This window comes from Solanum pennellii, chromosome 8, assembly GCF_001406875.1.
Source record: "Solanum pennellii chromosome 8, SPENNV200".
Classification (NCBI taxonomy): Eukaryota; Viridiplantae; Streptophyta; class Magnoliopsida; order Solanales; family Solanaceae; genus Solanum; species Solanum pennellii.
In genome coordinates, this window is record NC_028644.1 from 70,111,803 (window position 1) to 70,124,603 (window position 12,801).

General features: G+C 35.5%; 2 protein-coding genes and 1 non-coding gene across 11 annotated transcripts in view; 1 reads left to right on the plus strand and 2 right to left on the minus strand.

Annotated features, from left to right (window-relative positions):
* The window catches only part of LOC107026927 (phosphatidylinositol N-acetylglucosaminyltransferase subunit A), a 6,969-nt gene extending 4,442 nt beyond the window's left edge, over window positions 1-2,527 (minus strand). The window contains exons 1-6 of one of the 9 annotated variants that reach the window (XM_015228061.2): window positions 2,434-2,527; window positions 2,004-2,142; window positions 1,831-1,879; window positions 1,575-1,718; window positions 762-1,334; window positions 500-654 (exon numbers count right to left, since the gene is read on the minus strand). In XM_015228061.2, the coding sequence (XP_015083547.1) occupies window positions 500-654; window positions 762-1,334; window positions 1,575-1,694 (848 nt within the window). In that variant the 5' untranslated portion in view covers window positions 1,695-1,718; window positions 1,831-1,879; window positions 2,004-2,142; window positions 2,434-2,527. The other 8 variants (XM_015228059.2, XM_015228062.2, XM_015228060.2 and 5 more) reach the window with 8 other exon arrangements.
* Window positions 2,528-2,943: 416 nt separating this feature from the next.
* Window positions 2,944-11,430, plus strand: LOC107028479 (ABC transporter F family member 3). The gene is made up of 18 exons (XM_015229557.2): window positions 2,944-3,454; window positions 4,470-4,688; window positions 5,081-5,273; window positions 6,376-6,584; window positions 6,712-6,867; window positions 7,760-7,888; window positions 7,996-8,097; window positions 8,196-8,342; window positions 8,516-8,578; window positions 8,751-8,797; window positions 8,963-9,022; window positions 9,123-9,205; window positions 9,465-9,559; window positions 9,877-9,963; window positions 10,193-10,280; window positions 10,573-10,658; window positions 10,943-11,005; window positions 11,105-11,430. Exons 1-18 carry the CDS (start codon window positions 3,251-3,253, stop codon window positions 11,222-11,224), a joined length of 2,151 nt encoding a protein of 716 aa, XP_015085043.1. The 5' UTR covers window positions 2,944-3,250; the 3' UTR covers window positions 11,225-11,430.
* Window positions 11,431-11,778: 348 nt separating this feature from the next.
* TRNAG-CCC lies at window positions 11,779-11,849 on the minus strand. Its single transcript has one exon. It is a non-coding gene; the product is annotated as a tRNA-Gly (tRNA).
* Between the last annotated feature and the right edge of the window lie 952 nt (window positions 11,850-12,801).

Here is a 12,801-nt window from a genome sequence, read left to right on the forward strand (position 1 = left end):
CCAAAAAAAAAAAAAGAAGGGGAAGAGATGTTTTTTTAAGGCTGCACAAAAAGAGCTCAATATCATATAAAGAAGAGGAAGAGATGTTTTCCACTGCCAACGCCCAATAAATTCCTCTTTGGTCATATAACTTATCGAAATTTTGCAAAAAAGCACATATCAAAAGAATTACTACCTAAGGAAAGAAAAATATTGACGTAAAGCATCTAAAATTTCCAGTGAACGAAAAACAGAAAAGTTTTAAAGAATTTAAGATAAAGAAACTGAACAGAATCATCAAGCAACAAAATAGAAGTGACTTTGAGCTATAAGATAAAATATGTAGATCATGATTGTATAAAGGATCTCTTCTTCTTCTTTTTTCCTGTCAAAATTAATCCAGAAGACAAGATAGCATTTCTTAAGAAGGAAACTAAGACAGATGTCAAATAGAGGAACTTCAAAGAATAAAATGATATAAGTTGTAGGGTGTACAAGATAACTCTTGAAGGTCTCGCACCTGTTCAAAAATATATGGCCAGTTATTAGTACAGACCGTACTTTAGCATGAGGGACAGCCCCCAACATATCAACACGGTCTTGAAGAGAGTGTTTTTCCCTCATTTCTTCCAGACGCACTCGTTTGGGTCCATCTCCTCCAACAATGAAGCGAACCTTAGAAATGCATCCAAATGAGTTGCCAAAGTTCAGAATTCATAAACAAGGTCATATTCCATAGAGTAGTTTTGTAACGAAGACCATGATGATAAAGAACCACTTACATTGGGATGCAAACGGCATACTTCAGGGATCACTTCAACGAGTAAATCTGCTCCTTTCCGATAGACTAACCTACTTATCACAACAATTACAATTTCATCCCTGCTGAGTCGCTCTGGAGCAGGAGTAAACATGGCTGTGTCCACAGCATTTGGAATAACATAGACCTTTTCAGGCGGCAGACCAGACCTTAAAACTGTATTCTCTTTGCTTGTGTGAGAAACACATATAGCCTGAGTTACATCGGCTAGAGTAAACTGTAGCACCTTATTCATGTGAATACTTCCAACATCTGAAAACCCATAGAGAGAATGATCTGTGAATACAACTTTGTAACCCATTGTGCGAGCATGCATTAGAGCTTCATGACATAAGGTTGAGAAGGCTTGATGTCCATGAACCAGCGATATCTTTTCCCTTATCAGAATTGTCCTAGTAATTGAAAGTGTTCCAAAGAAGGTTGGCAATGTATTTTGCATGAGAAACGGCTTCCAAGGGACATAATAAACTTTCAGCCCATTTGTCATATATCTTACTCCAGAACGATTCTGATAAGCATGAGTCATAACTACCACCTGAAATTTATACAAAGGAACAAAAAGTGAATTCATATAAAGTATCTGACTATAACAAATCAAGCTCCTATCTCTCTCGTTCACTCTTTCTTGACAATTTTTTTACTTTGCAAAGATCAAAACTAATTCCCTTCCAGGTACAGACAAAGTAGATTATCTTCACGGGCAACAAAAAAATTAATCTCTTATCAATCATATTCAATCAAGAACACTTTAAGACAGGAGACTGTGGTTACTGACCTTGTGGCCTTCCTTAATCAAGCATTGTGATAAATAGTATATATGATTCTCCACACCACCAAAATTGGGGTAGAAAAAATCTGAGACCATTAAAATTCTATGTTTTTCCGGTTCACCCATTATAACAGATCACCACGGACGCTTCTGCAGCAGAAGAAACCATTTACACAACAATATAAGAAAAATGCCAAAAAAACAACGACATATAATTATACTGCATAAGATTGTAAGGCATGATCCACTTGATAGGACTTACCCTATTTTGGCCAATTAAGTTTATCTGATTTTAATGTTGTTTCTTCAGCCTGTAATTGAATAGAGCTACCATTAACAATCATTTCCCAACCCAAAACACAAAATCAAATGACATAGCATAATATCACGTTTGATGCTTTTTTTTTGTATGACAAGGGAAACCGCAGCCGCTACCTTTGGGTGCGCACAGGTGCAATAGCTCGCAAACCACATAGATATCACGTTTGATGCTTAAACCATTTCGTTCCAAATTTTCCCCAAAATGTCACTACGCATAGACATTTCTACTATAGATCATAGGATATCTACGACACTGTGCAAAGCAAAGCCACTAACCAAAAAATAAGAAACTCAAAATTACAAATCTCCGAAAGAAGCAAAAAGGCCCAAATTCAGTTCAAACACACAAGGATATATCATGCATGAGAAAACGAAGCTAAATTACTCATATATACATCCGAAGGCACCAAATCGCTCAGAAAAGAAATAAATTCGACAAATTAAACGAAGAAACACAAGTCGAGATCACACCCAAAAGCAGAGCAAGCACCTAGTAGAACACAGAGAGAAACAGTAAAACCGAAAAAATGAAGGAGATACATACATACATACATGGGAAGAGAAAAAGAAGAGAGCTCTACAAATCTGACCAAGGCGATGTAATGTTAATGGCGTTTCTATGTGTTTATTATTGGTATTATTATTGTCACTAATTAATTGAAATTTTCTTAGTATTAGTTTGTTCCTACTTGCTAAGCACATATTTTTTAAAAAAACTTTTTTTCTTTCAAAAATCAATTATATACTTTAAATACTTGCAATAAAAAGTCATGTAATTAAATTTATAATTACTTTTTTTTGTTTAATTTATGATGTGTGGTGCACATAAAAATATCTTCAATCTAATAATTTCAAACGTAATTTAAAAAACTCAATTAATCAGTACTCATTTAACTATATTTTTCATCAGCCGAGAGCCAAGATATCAAGTCATTTTTATTTCAAATAAAGCACATTGTCTATGTACATCATAGATGAGCGAGGAGTAAATTGTCAATTTACTAGTCTTTAGCTCTTTGTGAGCCAAGTTCGAGTTCGATTAAAATAAATCATGTTTTTAATTGACTTGTAATCAAAATTCTTCCAATTGTTATTGATTTTTTTAATAATTATTATTAACTATATGGTTTGTTTAAATATTAAGGCAATTTATGCATGTCCTTTTTCTACAATATATCAAAAATAAATATTTAATTGAGATATTTGGGTAATTTCTCCTTGGCCCTGCTTTGAGGTTTCGCCAGGATTCTCTCACAGAGCCGCCTCACACTGTACCCGCAACCCGGTCCACAACCCATTTTCCCTTTCATTCCGGTTCATCTTCTCCATCACCGGCAGAAGGCGGAAAGTGGAGAACGAAGATGACTGAAGTCGCGAGCAACGTTGTACACGAAATCCTAGGCAGAAGAGCTCAAGATGTAGATCAGCCTATTATCGACTATATTATCAATGTCGTCGCCGATGAAGATTTCGATTTTGGTCACGACGGTGAAGGTGCTTTTGAAGCCCTTGGAGAGCTACTTGTCGATTCCGGTTGTGTTACTGACTTCTCCGAATGTCGTGCGGTATTAATACTTCCATTCCATGCTCAATTTCGTTATTGCTTAGGCTAAGTTTCATATTTTTCTCCTCGGAATTTGTTAGATTGAATTGATTCTGAAAGATGTGCTTATTATACTGTGAAGATATTTTTCTGCTCGAAATTTGTTATATTGAATTGATTCTGAAAGATGTGCTTATCATACTGTTAATAGTTTGGATTGTTGACTAGGAACATAATTTACGAACTAAATAAGATTTTTGAAACTTGTGGTCTAAATAAGCCATAGACATTTGTTTGACTACTAACTATGAGTGAAAATGAGAACTTTAGAGTTAAATACTTTTTGGATATAGGAAAACTACCATTCTTTTTAGTAGTTTAAGAGTGAAAAGTGAGAAGTTTAAAGTTGAACCTCCAGGCTTGACCCAAGCTTAGTCTAAACAAGGAGAAGAACACAATTCAAAAGTCTTTTCAAGCTAGTCTAAACAAGGAGAAGAACATATTCCAAAAGTCTCTTGCTACTGTAAACAAGGACAGGTTTTGATGAATAAAATTTGGACTTAAAAGTTAACTGATTATTAGCTTCAGTTTATCATTTATGAAGCAAGGATTGTGTGAATTAGTTAGAGAGCTTATGATGGCCTCAAAAGAATTTCATTTGTAAGTGAATTTGGTCTGAAATAGAGAGTGACCAACACTGTATTGGACTTAGGCGTTGTCAGTTGAATTGATTTGGTAATAGCTCATTTATGATTAGAGGACTTCTTAAACCAGAGAAATAAACAGCCATTTAAGGGGACATAGAATTCAAATGGGTGAATAACTCTCATTATAGAGCAATTTGTGAACTGAAAAGTTGAAGTATAATATGGCGAACAAAATTACAAGTAATTTCTTAGTACCAGAATTTATGGTTATACCAGCATTTACTATTGTGGTTGTTAGACTCCTCTATGTTGGTCTTTGTTGCATGCCGTTGTGTTTATACATTGAGTTGTCTGCAATCTATCTTCAGTAGCATTTTCCGACCATGACAGGTTTGTAGCAAGTTGTCTGAGAAGTTAGAGAAGCATGAATTGGCTAAACCCCAACCGACGGTGAGAAGCTTAAAAATGCCGCTGAGAATGTTTGATGGAATGGATGAAGAGGAAGCTCCAAAGAATAAAAAGCCAGAACCAGTTGATGGTCCTTTGCTCACAGAACGTGACAAGATTAAGATTGAAAGAAGGAAGAGGAAAGAGGAACGCCTGAGAGAGGTGAGTGAAAAAATGATAATCTTGACCGTAATCAGAATGAACCTGTTTGACACGAATATTGGTTGTTAAATAAATATGTTGGGAAGACAGCTCTTATTGTCTATGAACTACACTGATTTGACTTAACACTTCACTGAGTTTCCATTTATCATTCTAATGGGGTGTGTATGTGTGTGACATTTCAAAATACTCCTTTTGTTGGATAATGGTTGTCTTCGTGAAGTTATGAGACAGAATAAATGTAATCCCTTTCCTATTACTGCTTTAAAAATTGTAACCGGTAACCCTCTACTTTCTGCCATGTTGATGAAAAGAAGAGGGAAAAAAAGAAGAAGATGAAAGTGGCTGGTTTACTCCTTCATTCTTTTAATCTGTATGGCTTGATTCTGCAGGCAGAATACCAAGAACACTTGAAAGAAGTGGAGGAAGTGAAAGCTGGTATGCCTTTAGTGTGTGTGAATCATGATGGTCAGGGTGATGGACCAACTGTTAAGGATATCCGTATGGAGAACTTCAATATATCTGTCGGTGGTCGTGAACTTATTGTTGATGGTTCTGTCACGCTTTCTTTTGGAAGACACTACGGTATGCTTGATTATCTTATTGAAAAATAGATGAAAACTCATTCCTATGTACTTTGATTTTGCATTTTCTTAGACCTTTTAGTATCAAGTAGTTTGTATCTGATCTATATGGTATTACTCCCTCCTTGCTGATAAGAACGACCCACTTTTGCAGAGTCAAATCATGAGTTATGACATCTATCAACATGTTAGTATATAGAAATAATTCGATTTCTGTCTAAATTGATAAAGCTTATCTAAAAGAATGTTAAAAATAATAGTTTGGAATTTGAGAAGTTGGGATGTTAGTCGAAAATTCACATCAGATTGGACAATACAAGATTGACCTAGTTTATATTCATTCATTTAGAAGTGTTGGGGAGAAAAATTTTCCATCAAGGGGAGAAGTCAAGAATATTGGGTTGGGCTAAAAGGAAAATATGCCATTTATCAGAGGGTGCGAGTGTCTATCTATCTTGATAAACATTTAGGGGTCGTTTGGTAGGATGTATTACATCTCTAATACATGTATTAGTCATGGTATTATTTAATCCTTTATTTGGTAGGATTTTCAGCCTGTGTATAACTAATCTATTAGCTATACACCCTATTCAGTATTATAAGTTGTATAACTAAGACATAGCAAATTATGGTATTAGCAATATGAGGGCTATTAATACATGGATAAGCATGGTAAAAGACATAATTGCCCTTAATAAACCGAACCAAACAGTGGATAAGAGATAATCTCGCATTATCAATCCTAGTATTACTAATACATTCCATTAATCTACTCAGTGCTATTTTATACACTCTACCAAACGATCCCTTAGTGTCTTAAGCAAGTAAGTCATCATGCACACATCCATTATTTTGTCACTGGGAAGAAGACTGGAATACATGAATTGGCATAAATGCCAAGGGGGTGAAACTTGGGGGAACATATTTCGTCAAACAACAACATAGGCTATAGCCAGTGTAAATTGGCATTTTTTGCTGTTTATTTATTAATTAAATTTATGACTTTCTCAAAAAAAAAAAAAAGAAGAACATAGATTATAGCCAGCGGCGTAGTTATGTTTTATGCATCCACGGCCTTACCTAAATCTCTAATTTGGATGCAGGTCTTATTGGAAGAAACGGTACAGGGAAAACAACTCTCCTGAGGCATATGGCTATGCACGCTATCGATGGTATTCCCAGGAACTGCCAGATATTGCATGTTGAGCAAGAAGTGGTTGGTGATAATACCTCAGTTTTGCAATGTATTCTTAACACTGATATGGAGAGAACCCAACTTCTGGAAGAAGAGGCTCGTCTGCTTGAATTACAGGTTAGAAACAGATCAATGGCTAAGCTTTTATGTCATATTATACTGTTTATTTTTTAATATACCTTTGTATTTTGTTCTCATTGGATCAAGTATATTCCCATTCCTTGGCATTTTCATGATTTTCTAGAGAGTGACCGACTTAGAAGGCGAATCTGCAAAGAGTGATAAGTTGAATGGAGGTATCGACAAAAATTCGCAAGCAAAAAGGCTTGAAGAGATATACAAAAGACTTGATTTTATTGATGCTTACTCGGCTGAGTCACGTGCAGCAACTATACTATCGGTTAGTTTGACTTGGACTAGTAATCCGATTTGCAAGCTTTTGATGACATCAGTCTCTCAGTAACTGTTGAGAAAGTTTGTTCACTTTATGTATCTTCTTGATGCTCTTTTTACTGAAACCACTTGCTTCATAAAATAAAGTTTATTCACTTTATACACTATGTTTAATTAAAACAGAGTTTGCATTTGATTTATAATATCGCACACAAATGCTGTACAATAGAGTTTAATTTATAATGTATGAGCAAGATTCAGTCTACTAATTCATGTACCTGGGATACCTGTTCCTTTCCTTCTGTTTCTACCATGATTATGCTTCCGCCTACTTTGTCTAAGGAATATGTTTTGGATATGGCTCGAAAGTATGGAAGCTAGTCTCAAGCTAATCTTGCTGTTTTTGCCTCTTCTTAGAGTTTGAGTTGTCTAAGCTTCTGTCCTAACTTCACGTTATCCGAACTATCTTGCTGTTTTGGCCTCTCCTTGGAGTTTAAGTTGTATGTTGAAATTATTTTCTCTTATAATTTAATGTTGTCTTGTCGTTTTATGCTTCTATTTCTGAATAGATGTATTGTCTTCTTATATTTGTATAGATTCAGGCTTCATAACTTCGGCGTTATACTCTTTATACGTTTAAGCTGTGGATCTGTGTACTAACATCTTAAACAGGAAGTTGTGAATGGGGGAATATGCTAGAAGTTAATCTATCTCTGGCAATTGAAAGTTAGAACTCCTTTATTTAAGAGGCTGGGTTTTATTCTGCTGTAGTTTTGGCGTTCTTCAAGTTGGATGCTTGTCCACCTCAATTTTTCTTATGATGTTTTGCCTATTGATCGTTTGTGTTCACACCAGTTGTAATGTATAGTCTAGTTCTCATTGGTGGCTATTACTTCCAGGGTTTGAGCTTCTCTCCAGAAATGCAAAAGCGAGCAACCAAAACATTTTCTGGAGGATGGAGAATGAGAATCGCTCTTGCTCGGGCATTGTTCATTGAACCTGATCTATTGTTGCTTGATGAACCCACGGTGTGTTATTTCTTCTCGAGGATGTAGATGTACAGCTATTTAAATAATGAACTTGTGTTTTCTTTTGCATGAAGAAATCATAGAACTTATGTTTTCCTTCCTTGCAGAATCATCTTGATCTGCATGCTGTCTTATGGCTGGAAAGTTACCTGGTGAAGTGGCCGAAGACATTTATAGTTGTGTCTCATGCTAGAGAGTTCTTGAATTCTGTACGTCCTTTCTTCTCTTTGACCTAAAACAATAGTTGGGTTCAGTATGTTGATGTTTGTTTGACATCTCATAAACCTATCTTTGCTTCTTTCTTCAGGTAGTCACAGATATCATCCATCTACAAAATCAGAAATTGAGCACCTTTAAAGGAGACTATGATACATTTGAAAGGACACGAGAAGAACAAGTTAAGAATCAACAGAAAGCATTTGAGGCAAATGAACGTACAAGGGCCCACATGCAGGTCTTTCCCAATTATATTTACTTTTTTTTTTTTTTTTTTTGAGAATGATAACTTTAATTACATTCACTTTATTGGTAGACTATTTCAAACAGATTATTTGCGACCTTATTTGCAGATTTCTTGTCTCGCTGTTTAATACTTTGATACATTTTTTTGGCTATAATGTTGTGCAGACCTTTATTGACAAGTTCAGGTACAATGCAAAGCGTGCATCTCTTGTTCAATCTAGAATTAAGGTATGCATTGATTGCTGCTCCTATATATCTTGTCAATTTCCAGTTGTTATTGTTTTGCTCAAGTGATATAATCAGTTGCTTGATCCGATTGTTTAATAATTTAATTAGGTCCACTTTTGATTCCCTAGCATGCCATGATCAGTACCTGAATCGTTTTCCTTGAATTTGACAGGCACTGGAACGAATTGGTCGTGTGGATGAAGTCATCAATGATCCTGAGTACGCATTCATTCCTTTAACACATTGCTCCTATATGTTTGTGTATTTTAACTCTCTTATGATGTTTAACATGTTATAACCTGCATCGATAAAATTCCGATTTCTGTCATGTTGCATTTTTATAATTAAATGAACTCATGGTTATTTTGCATATGATGTATGCAGCTACAAGTTTGAGTTCCCTTCTCCTGATGATAGACCTGGCGCTCCTATTATAAGCTTCAGGTTAAACATCTCTTAGTCTGTGGCTAAGTCATTCTTGTGATCTCTTGTCAGACAGCAAATCTCAGCTAATTAACTTCTTACCTTATTTTAACTAATGCAGTGACGCATCCTTTGGATATCCTGGGGGACCAATATTGTTCAAAAATTTGAATTTTGGAATAGATTTGGATAGCAGAGTAGCAAGTAAGACCTTTATTGTCTACCAATCAAGTATTTTCAAGTTCTCTTAACTGGTGCAAACCTTTGTAAACTGTACGTATGGGTCAGTAATATGTCTCTCTGCATTTGACGTTGAGTTTTTCTGTTGGGAAGTAAAATTAGATCTCTCTATTTTTGAGTTAGGTAGTATGTGGTTTTGGCATGTGTATCTTTATAATTGTTTTTTAATCATTTTTACTGTTTTACATATCATGGACCTTGTCTCACCTTATGTATTTTCCAGTGGTTGGTCCTAATGGTATTGGAAAGTCAACAATACTTAAGCTTATTTCTGGGGAGCTTCAACCAACCTCGGGGACTGTTTTCCGCTCTGCTAAGGTAAGCTTTATTTGCCAAAAACTTGAGAGATTTTGTGGGTTTTTCAAAAAAAAATCACTTCCAACTTCTACTAGTTCTGTCCTTCACACCATATATTAATATTGTTCTGGTCAATTTGTGTTTCAGCCGTACATTCTCTCATTGCAATTCTTGTCACCTTTTAGTTATTAAAAGTCTATAGACTAATGATTCTGTATGAGCAAATGCTAGTGGTGTTCTTTTGACCTTATAATCATTCGTGCAGGCAAATGTTTCATTTTGCTCTATTCAGTTACTTGATCTTAATGCATTCTAAATGCTCTTCACTTTTTGTTTAGGTCCGCATTGCTGTATTTAGTCAGCATCATGTTGATGGGCTGGATCTGTCCTCAAATCCCCTCTTATACATGATGCGTTGCTTTCCAGTAAGTCTCCTAATCAATGATGTATTTTCTTGTAAATTCTAAAATGTGTGTGTAATAAGTTCTCTCTAAAGAAGGTGGGTCTAGCGGTTGATTTTTCTGAATTTATTTGTGTCCAAACTCCTGATAAGATATTTTTAAAGGTTTAATTGCTCTCTTACATCTGATATTGCCAAAGTGAATCTGCAAGTCATCTCTTTTAATGTATTGACCTTGCTCTGGCTTCCTGCAGGGAGTGCCTGAACAAAAATTACGTGGTCATCTAGGTTCATTTGGTATCACCGGAAATCTTGCTCTTCAGCCCATGTACACTTTGTCTGGTATGTTAGCATTCTACTTGTGTTTTTTTTTTTGATAAAGTAAATAAATGATATTAGAAAGCATCAAGAAGATGCAAAGTCACAAAGCACAATGTGCAAGAAAGCTGCTCCAAACAGCAATATATGGAGCTAGCTTGGCAAAAACTACTCTACTGTACTAGAGATATACTTGTGTTCTTGTTTAGATCACAATGATTCAGTTCCACCTTCTGTTATGTGTTGTCACTTGGGGTCAAGAGTTGTGGCATAATAACTTATAGTCCACATTTTGGATTGATCTATGGGATCTCAGGCGGCCAAAAAAGCAGAGTTGCATTTGCAAAGATAACTTTCAAGAAACCTCACATATTGCTTCTTGATGAGCCGTCAAATCATTTGGTAAGTTGAATTCTACTTGTTTTAGTTTCTTATTCACCATCTTTTCTTCATACATCCGTGATTTTCATGTCTTCTTGTTGCCGAATAACATACTTGGTAGGAGACATAGAATGCCCGAAAAAAACTGATGCGTTTGTGGGTTTTAGGAAGGGCCTGGTGTGGTTTCATTATTTTTTCTTGATGGCATTTAATTTCAACAGCTAAAGCAAAGGATGTACTTAGTGCTTCATTTATCCAAAGCTTCTTGCATATGCAATGGCATTATCTAATCGAGTTCTATGCAGGATCTGGACGCTGTGGAAGCCTTGATACAAGGTCTTGTCTTGTTCCAAGGAGGCGTCCTGATGGTACTATAAAACTTCTGTCAATTATTTTTTTGGCTAAATGGTAGCATGTTTTTGGTTTTGCTGGTGTTTAATGGAGCTGCTACGTGATGTTATTTACAGGTCAGTCACGATGAACATTTAATATCTGGCAGTGTTGATCAACTCTGGGCTGTCTCTGAGGGCAGAGTGACGCCTTTTGACGGGACATTCCAAGATTACAAGAAAATATTGCAATCATAAACACTTCTGCTGCTTTCTGAAGTGAACGAACTATAATTAGTTACTTATGGCCTAAACCCCTACTTTTATGCAGAGACCACATGTTCGATGTAAAATTTCGAAACCAAATTCTGAAGAATGTTCTAAAACAAATAGTGGTTTTCTGCTCCTACTTGCTTCTATTTACACTGTCCAAATTGGACAAAACATTTTCTCGATTTGATGAACTTTGGGCTTCAATTTTATATTAGACAAATCGATGAATTACGACAATTTGTGAGTCAGAGTGAAAGAGCAAAATAACCACCATCAATCAACATATATTTCCAATGTCATTGCTAAGGGCTATGGGTGGCAAATGGACGAATTAAACCAACATATGGACTATCAAAACAATGACAACTATACATCCAACTCAATAACTTACCTTAATCAAGTTAAGATCGAGTATATGAATTTTTACTAATAGTTAAGATCGAGTATATGAATTTTTACTAATATGTTCTTAGATACGAAACTATGTTCTTGCATACGAATCGAGGAAATCAATAAACGGAGATAGAACAAAACTTAATTGCGCATCCGGGGAATCGAACCCCGGTCAGTACCGTGGGAGGGTACTATGATACCACTACACCAGATGCGCTTTAGCACTCAATACTTTATGTCATAGTTAAAAAAACTTAAGGTGTAAACTTGAACTAATTTTTTTTTCTTCAAAAGGATAACTATGTTTAGTAACTTGAATAACTAATATGAGACGGAGGGAGAAGTGAAGCCTATTTTTTGGAGGGAGGATTTCCTACATTGGTCTTTCATGGTTGCCAATACTCTCGAAGAAGAGTTTTAACTACTCCCTGAAACACTTATTTTCTCCCAAAAACTTTGACTAAACAAGTTATATATTAATAGCCTTTTCAACTCAAAACTTCATATGCAAAAATAAGCTACAAAACACTATACATGACTAGCAAATGATGTAAAAGAAAATCCCTAATCTAAAATACACAGTTCACACCTGATGAAGTTATAGTACTTGGATTAAGCATTTCTCTCCCTATTTCCTACATTACAAAATTCAGCCTAATTAGAAAAATGGTAAATATAGGGCTGTTAAAATGCATCCACTTCCTTCAATCTGACTTGAACCTTTGGGTAGACTTCGCACGAAGTATGGTACAGTCATTCTAATCAACTCGTTCCTTCCAGCATACTAACATGTATAGACATCGACGAATAATGTACAACTTAGCTCTTTTATCTTTCAAAGTCTTTTTTCTTGTTATACAAACTCCGACTCTGGCTCTGGCTTTGGCTTTGGCTTTGGCTTTCGCATTGTTGGATGAAGTTGAAGTTTCTTCCATTTTTTGTGAATTGCTTTCAATTTGAGAATTACTAGTAGTTTCTTTTAGAACTTCCATGTGAGTTTATTTATACAATAAATATAAAAGGATGCCTCAGTTTCATCAGTTTTTTATATATAAGTTATATTTTGTTGAAGTCTTTATAGACCTTTTTTTGGCAGTAAACCAGGGGCCTTGTTTCCTGCTTTTCAGTGACTCTTTTCTTTTTTACTGCTGGCATTGCCAGTAAGCCTG

What these genes read in the sequence shown, in the direction of transcription:
- LOC107028479 (XM_015229557.2), top strand. Translation starts at nt 3,251, where the DNA reads ATGACTGAAGTCGCGAGCAACGTTGTACACGAAATCCTAGGCAGAAGA. An exon ending in CTCGTCTGCTTGAATTACAG is followed by an intron (nt 6,585 to 6,711) that starts GTTAGAAACAGA and finishes ATGATTTTCTAG; the next exon opens with AGAGTGACCGACTTAGAAGG. An exon ending in GAAGTCATCAATGATCCTGA is followed by an intron (nt 8,798 to 8,962) that starts GTACGCATTCAT and finishes TGATGTATGCAG; the next exon opens with CTACAAGTTTGAGTTCCCTT.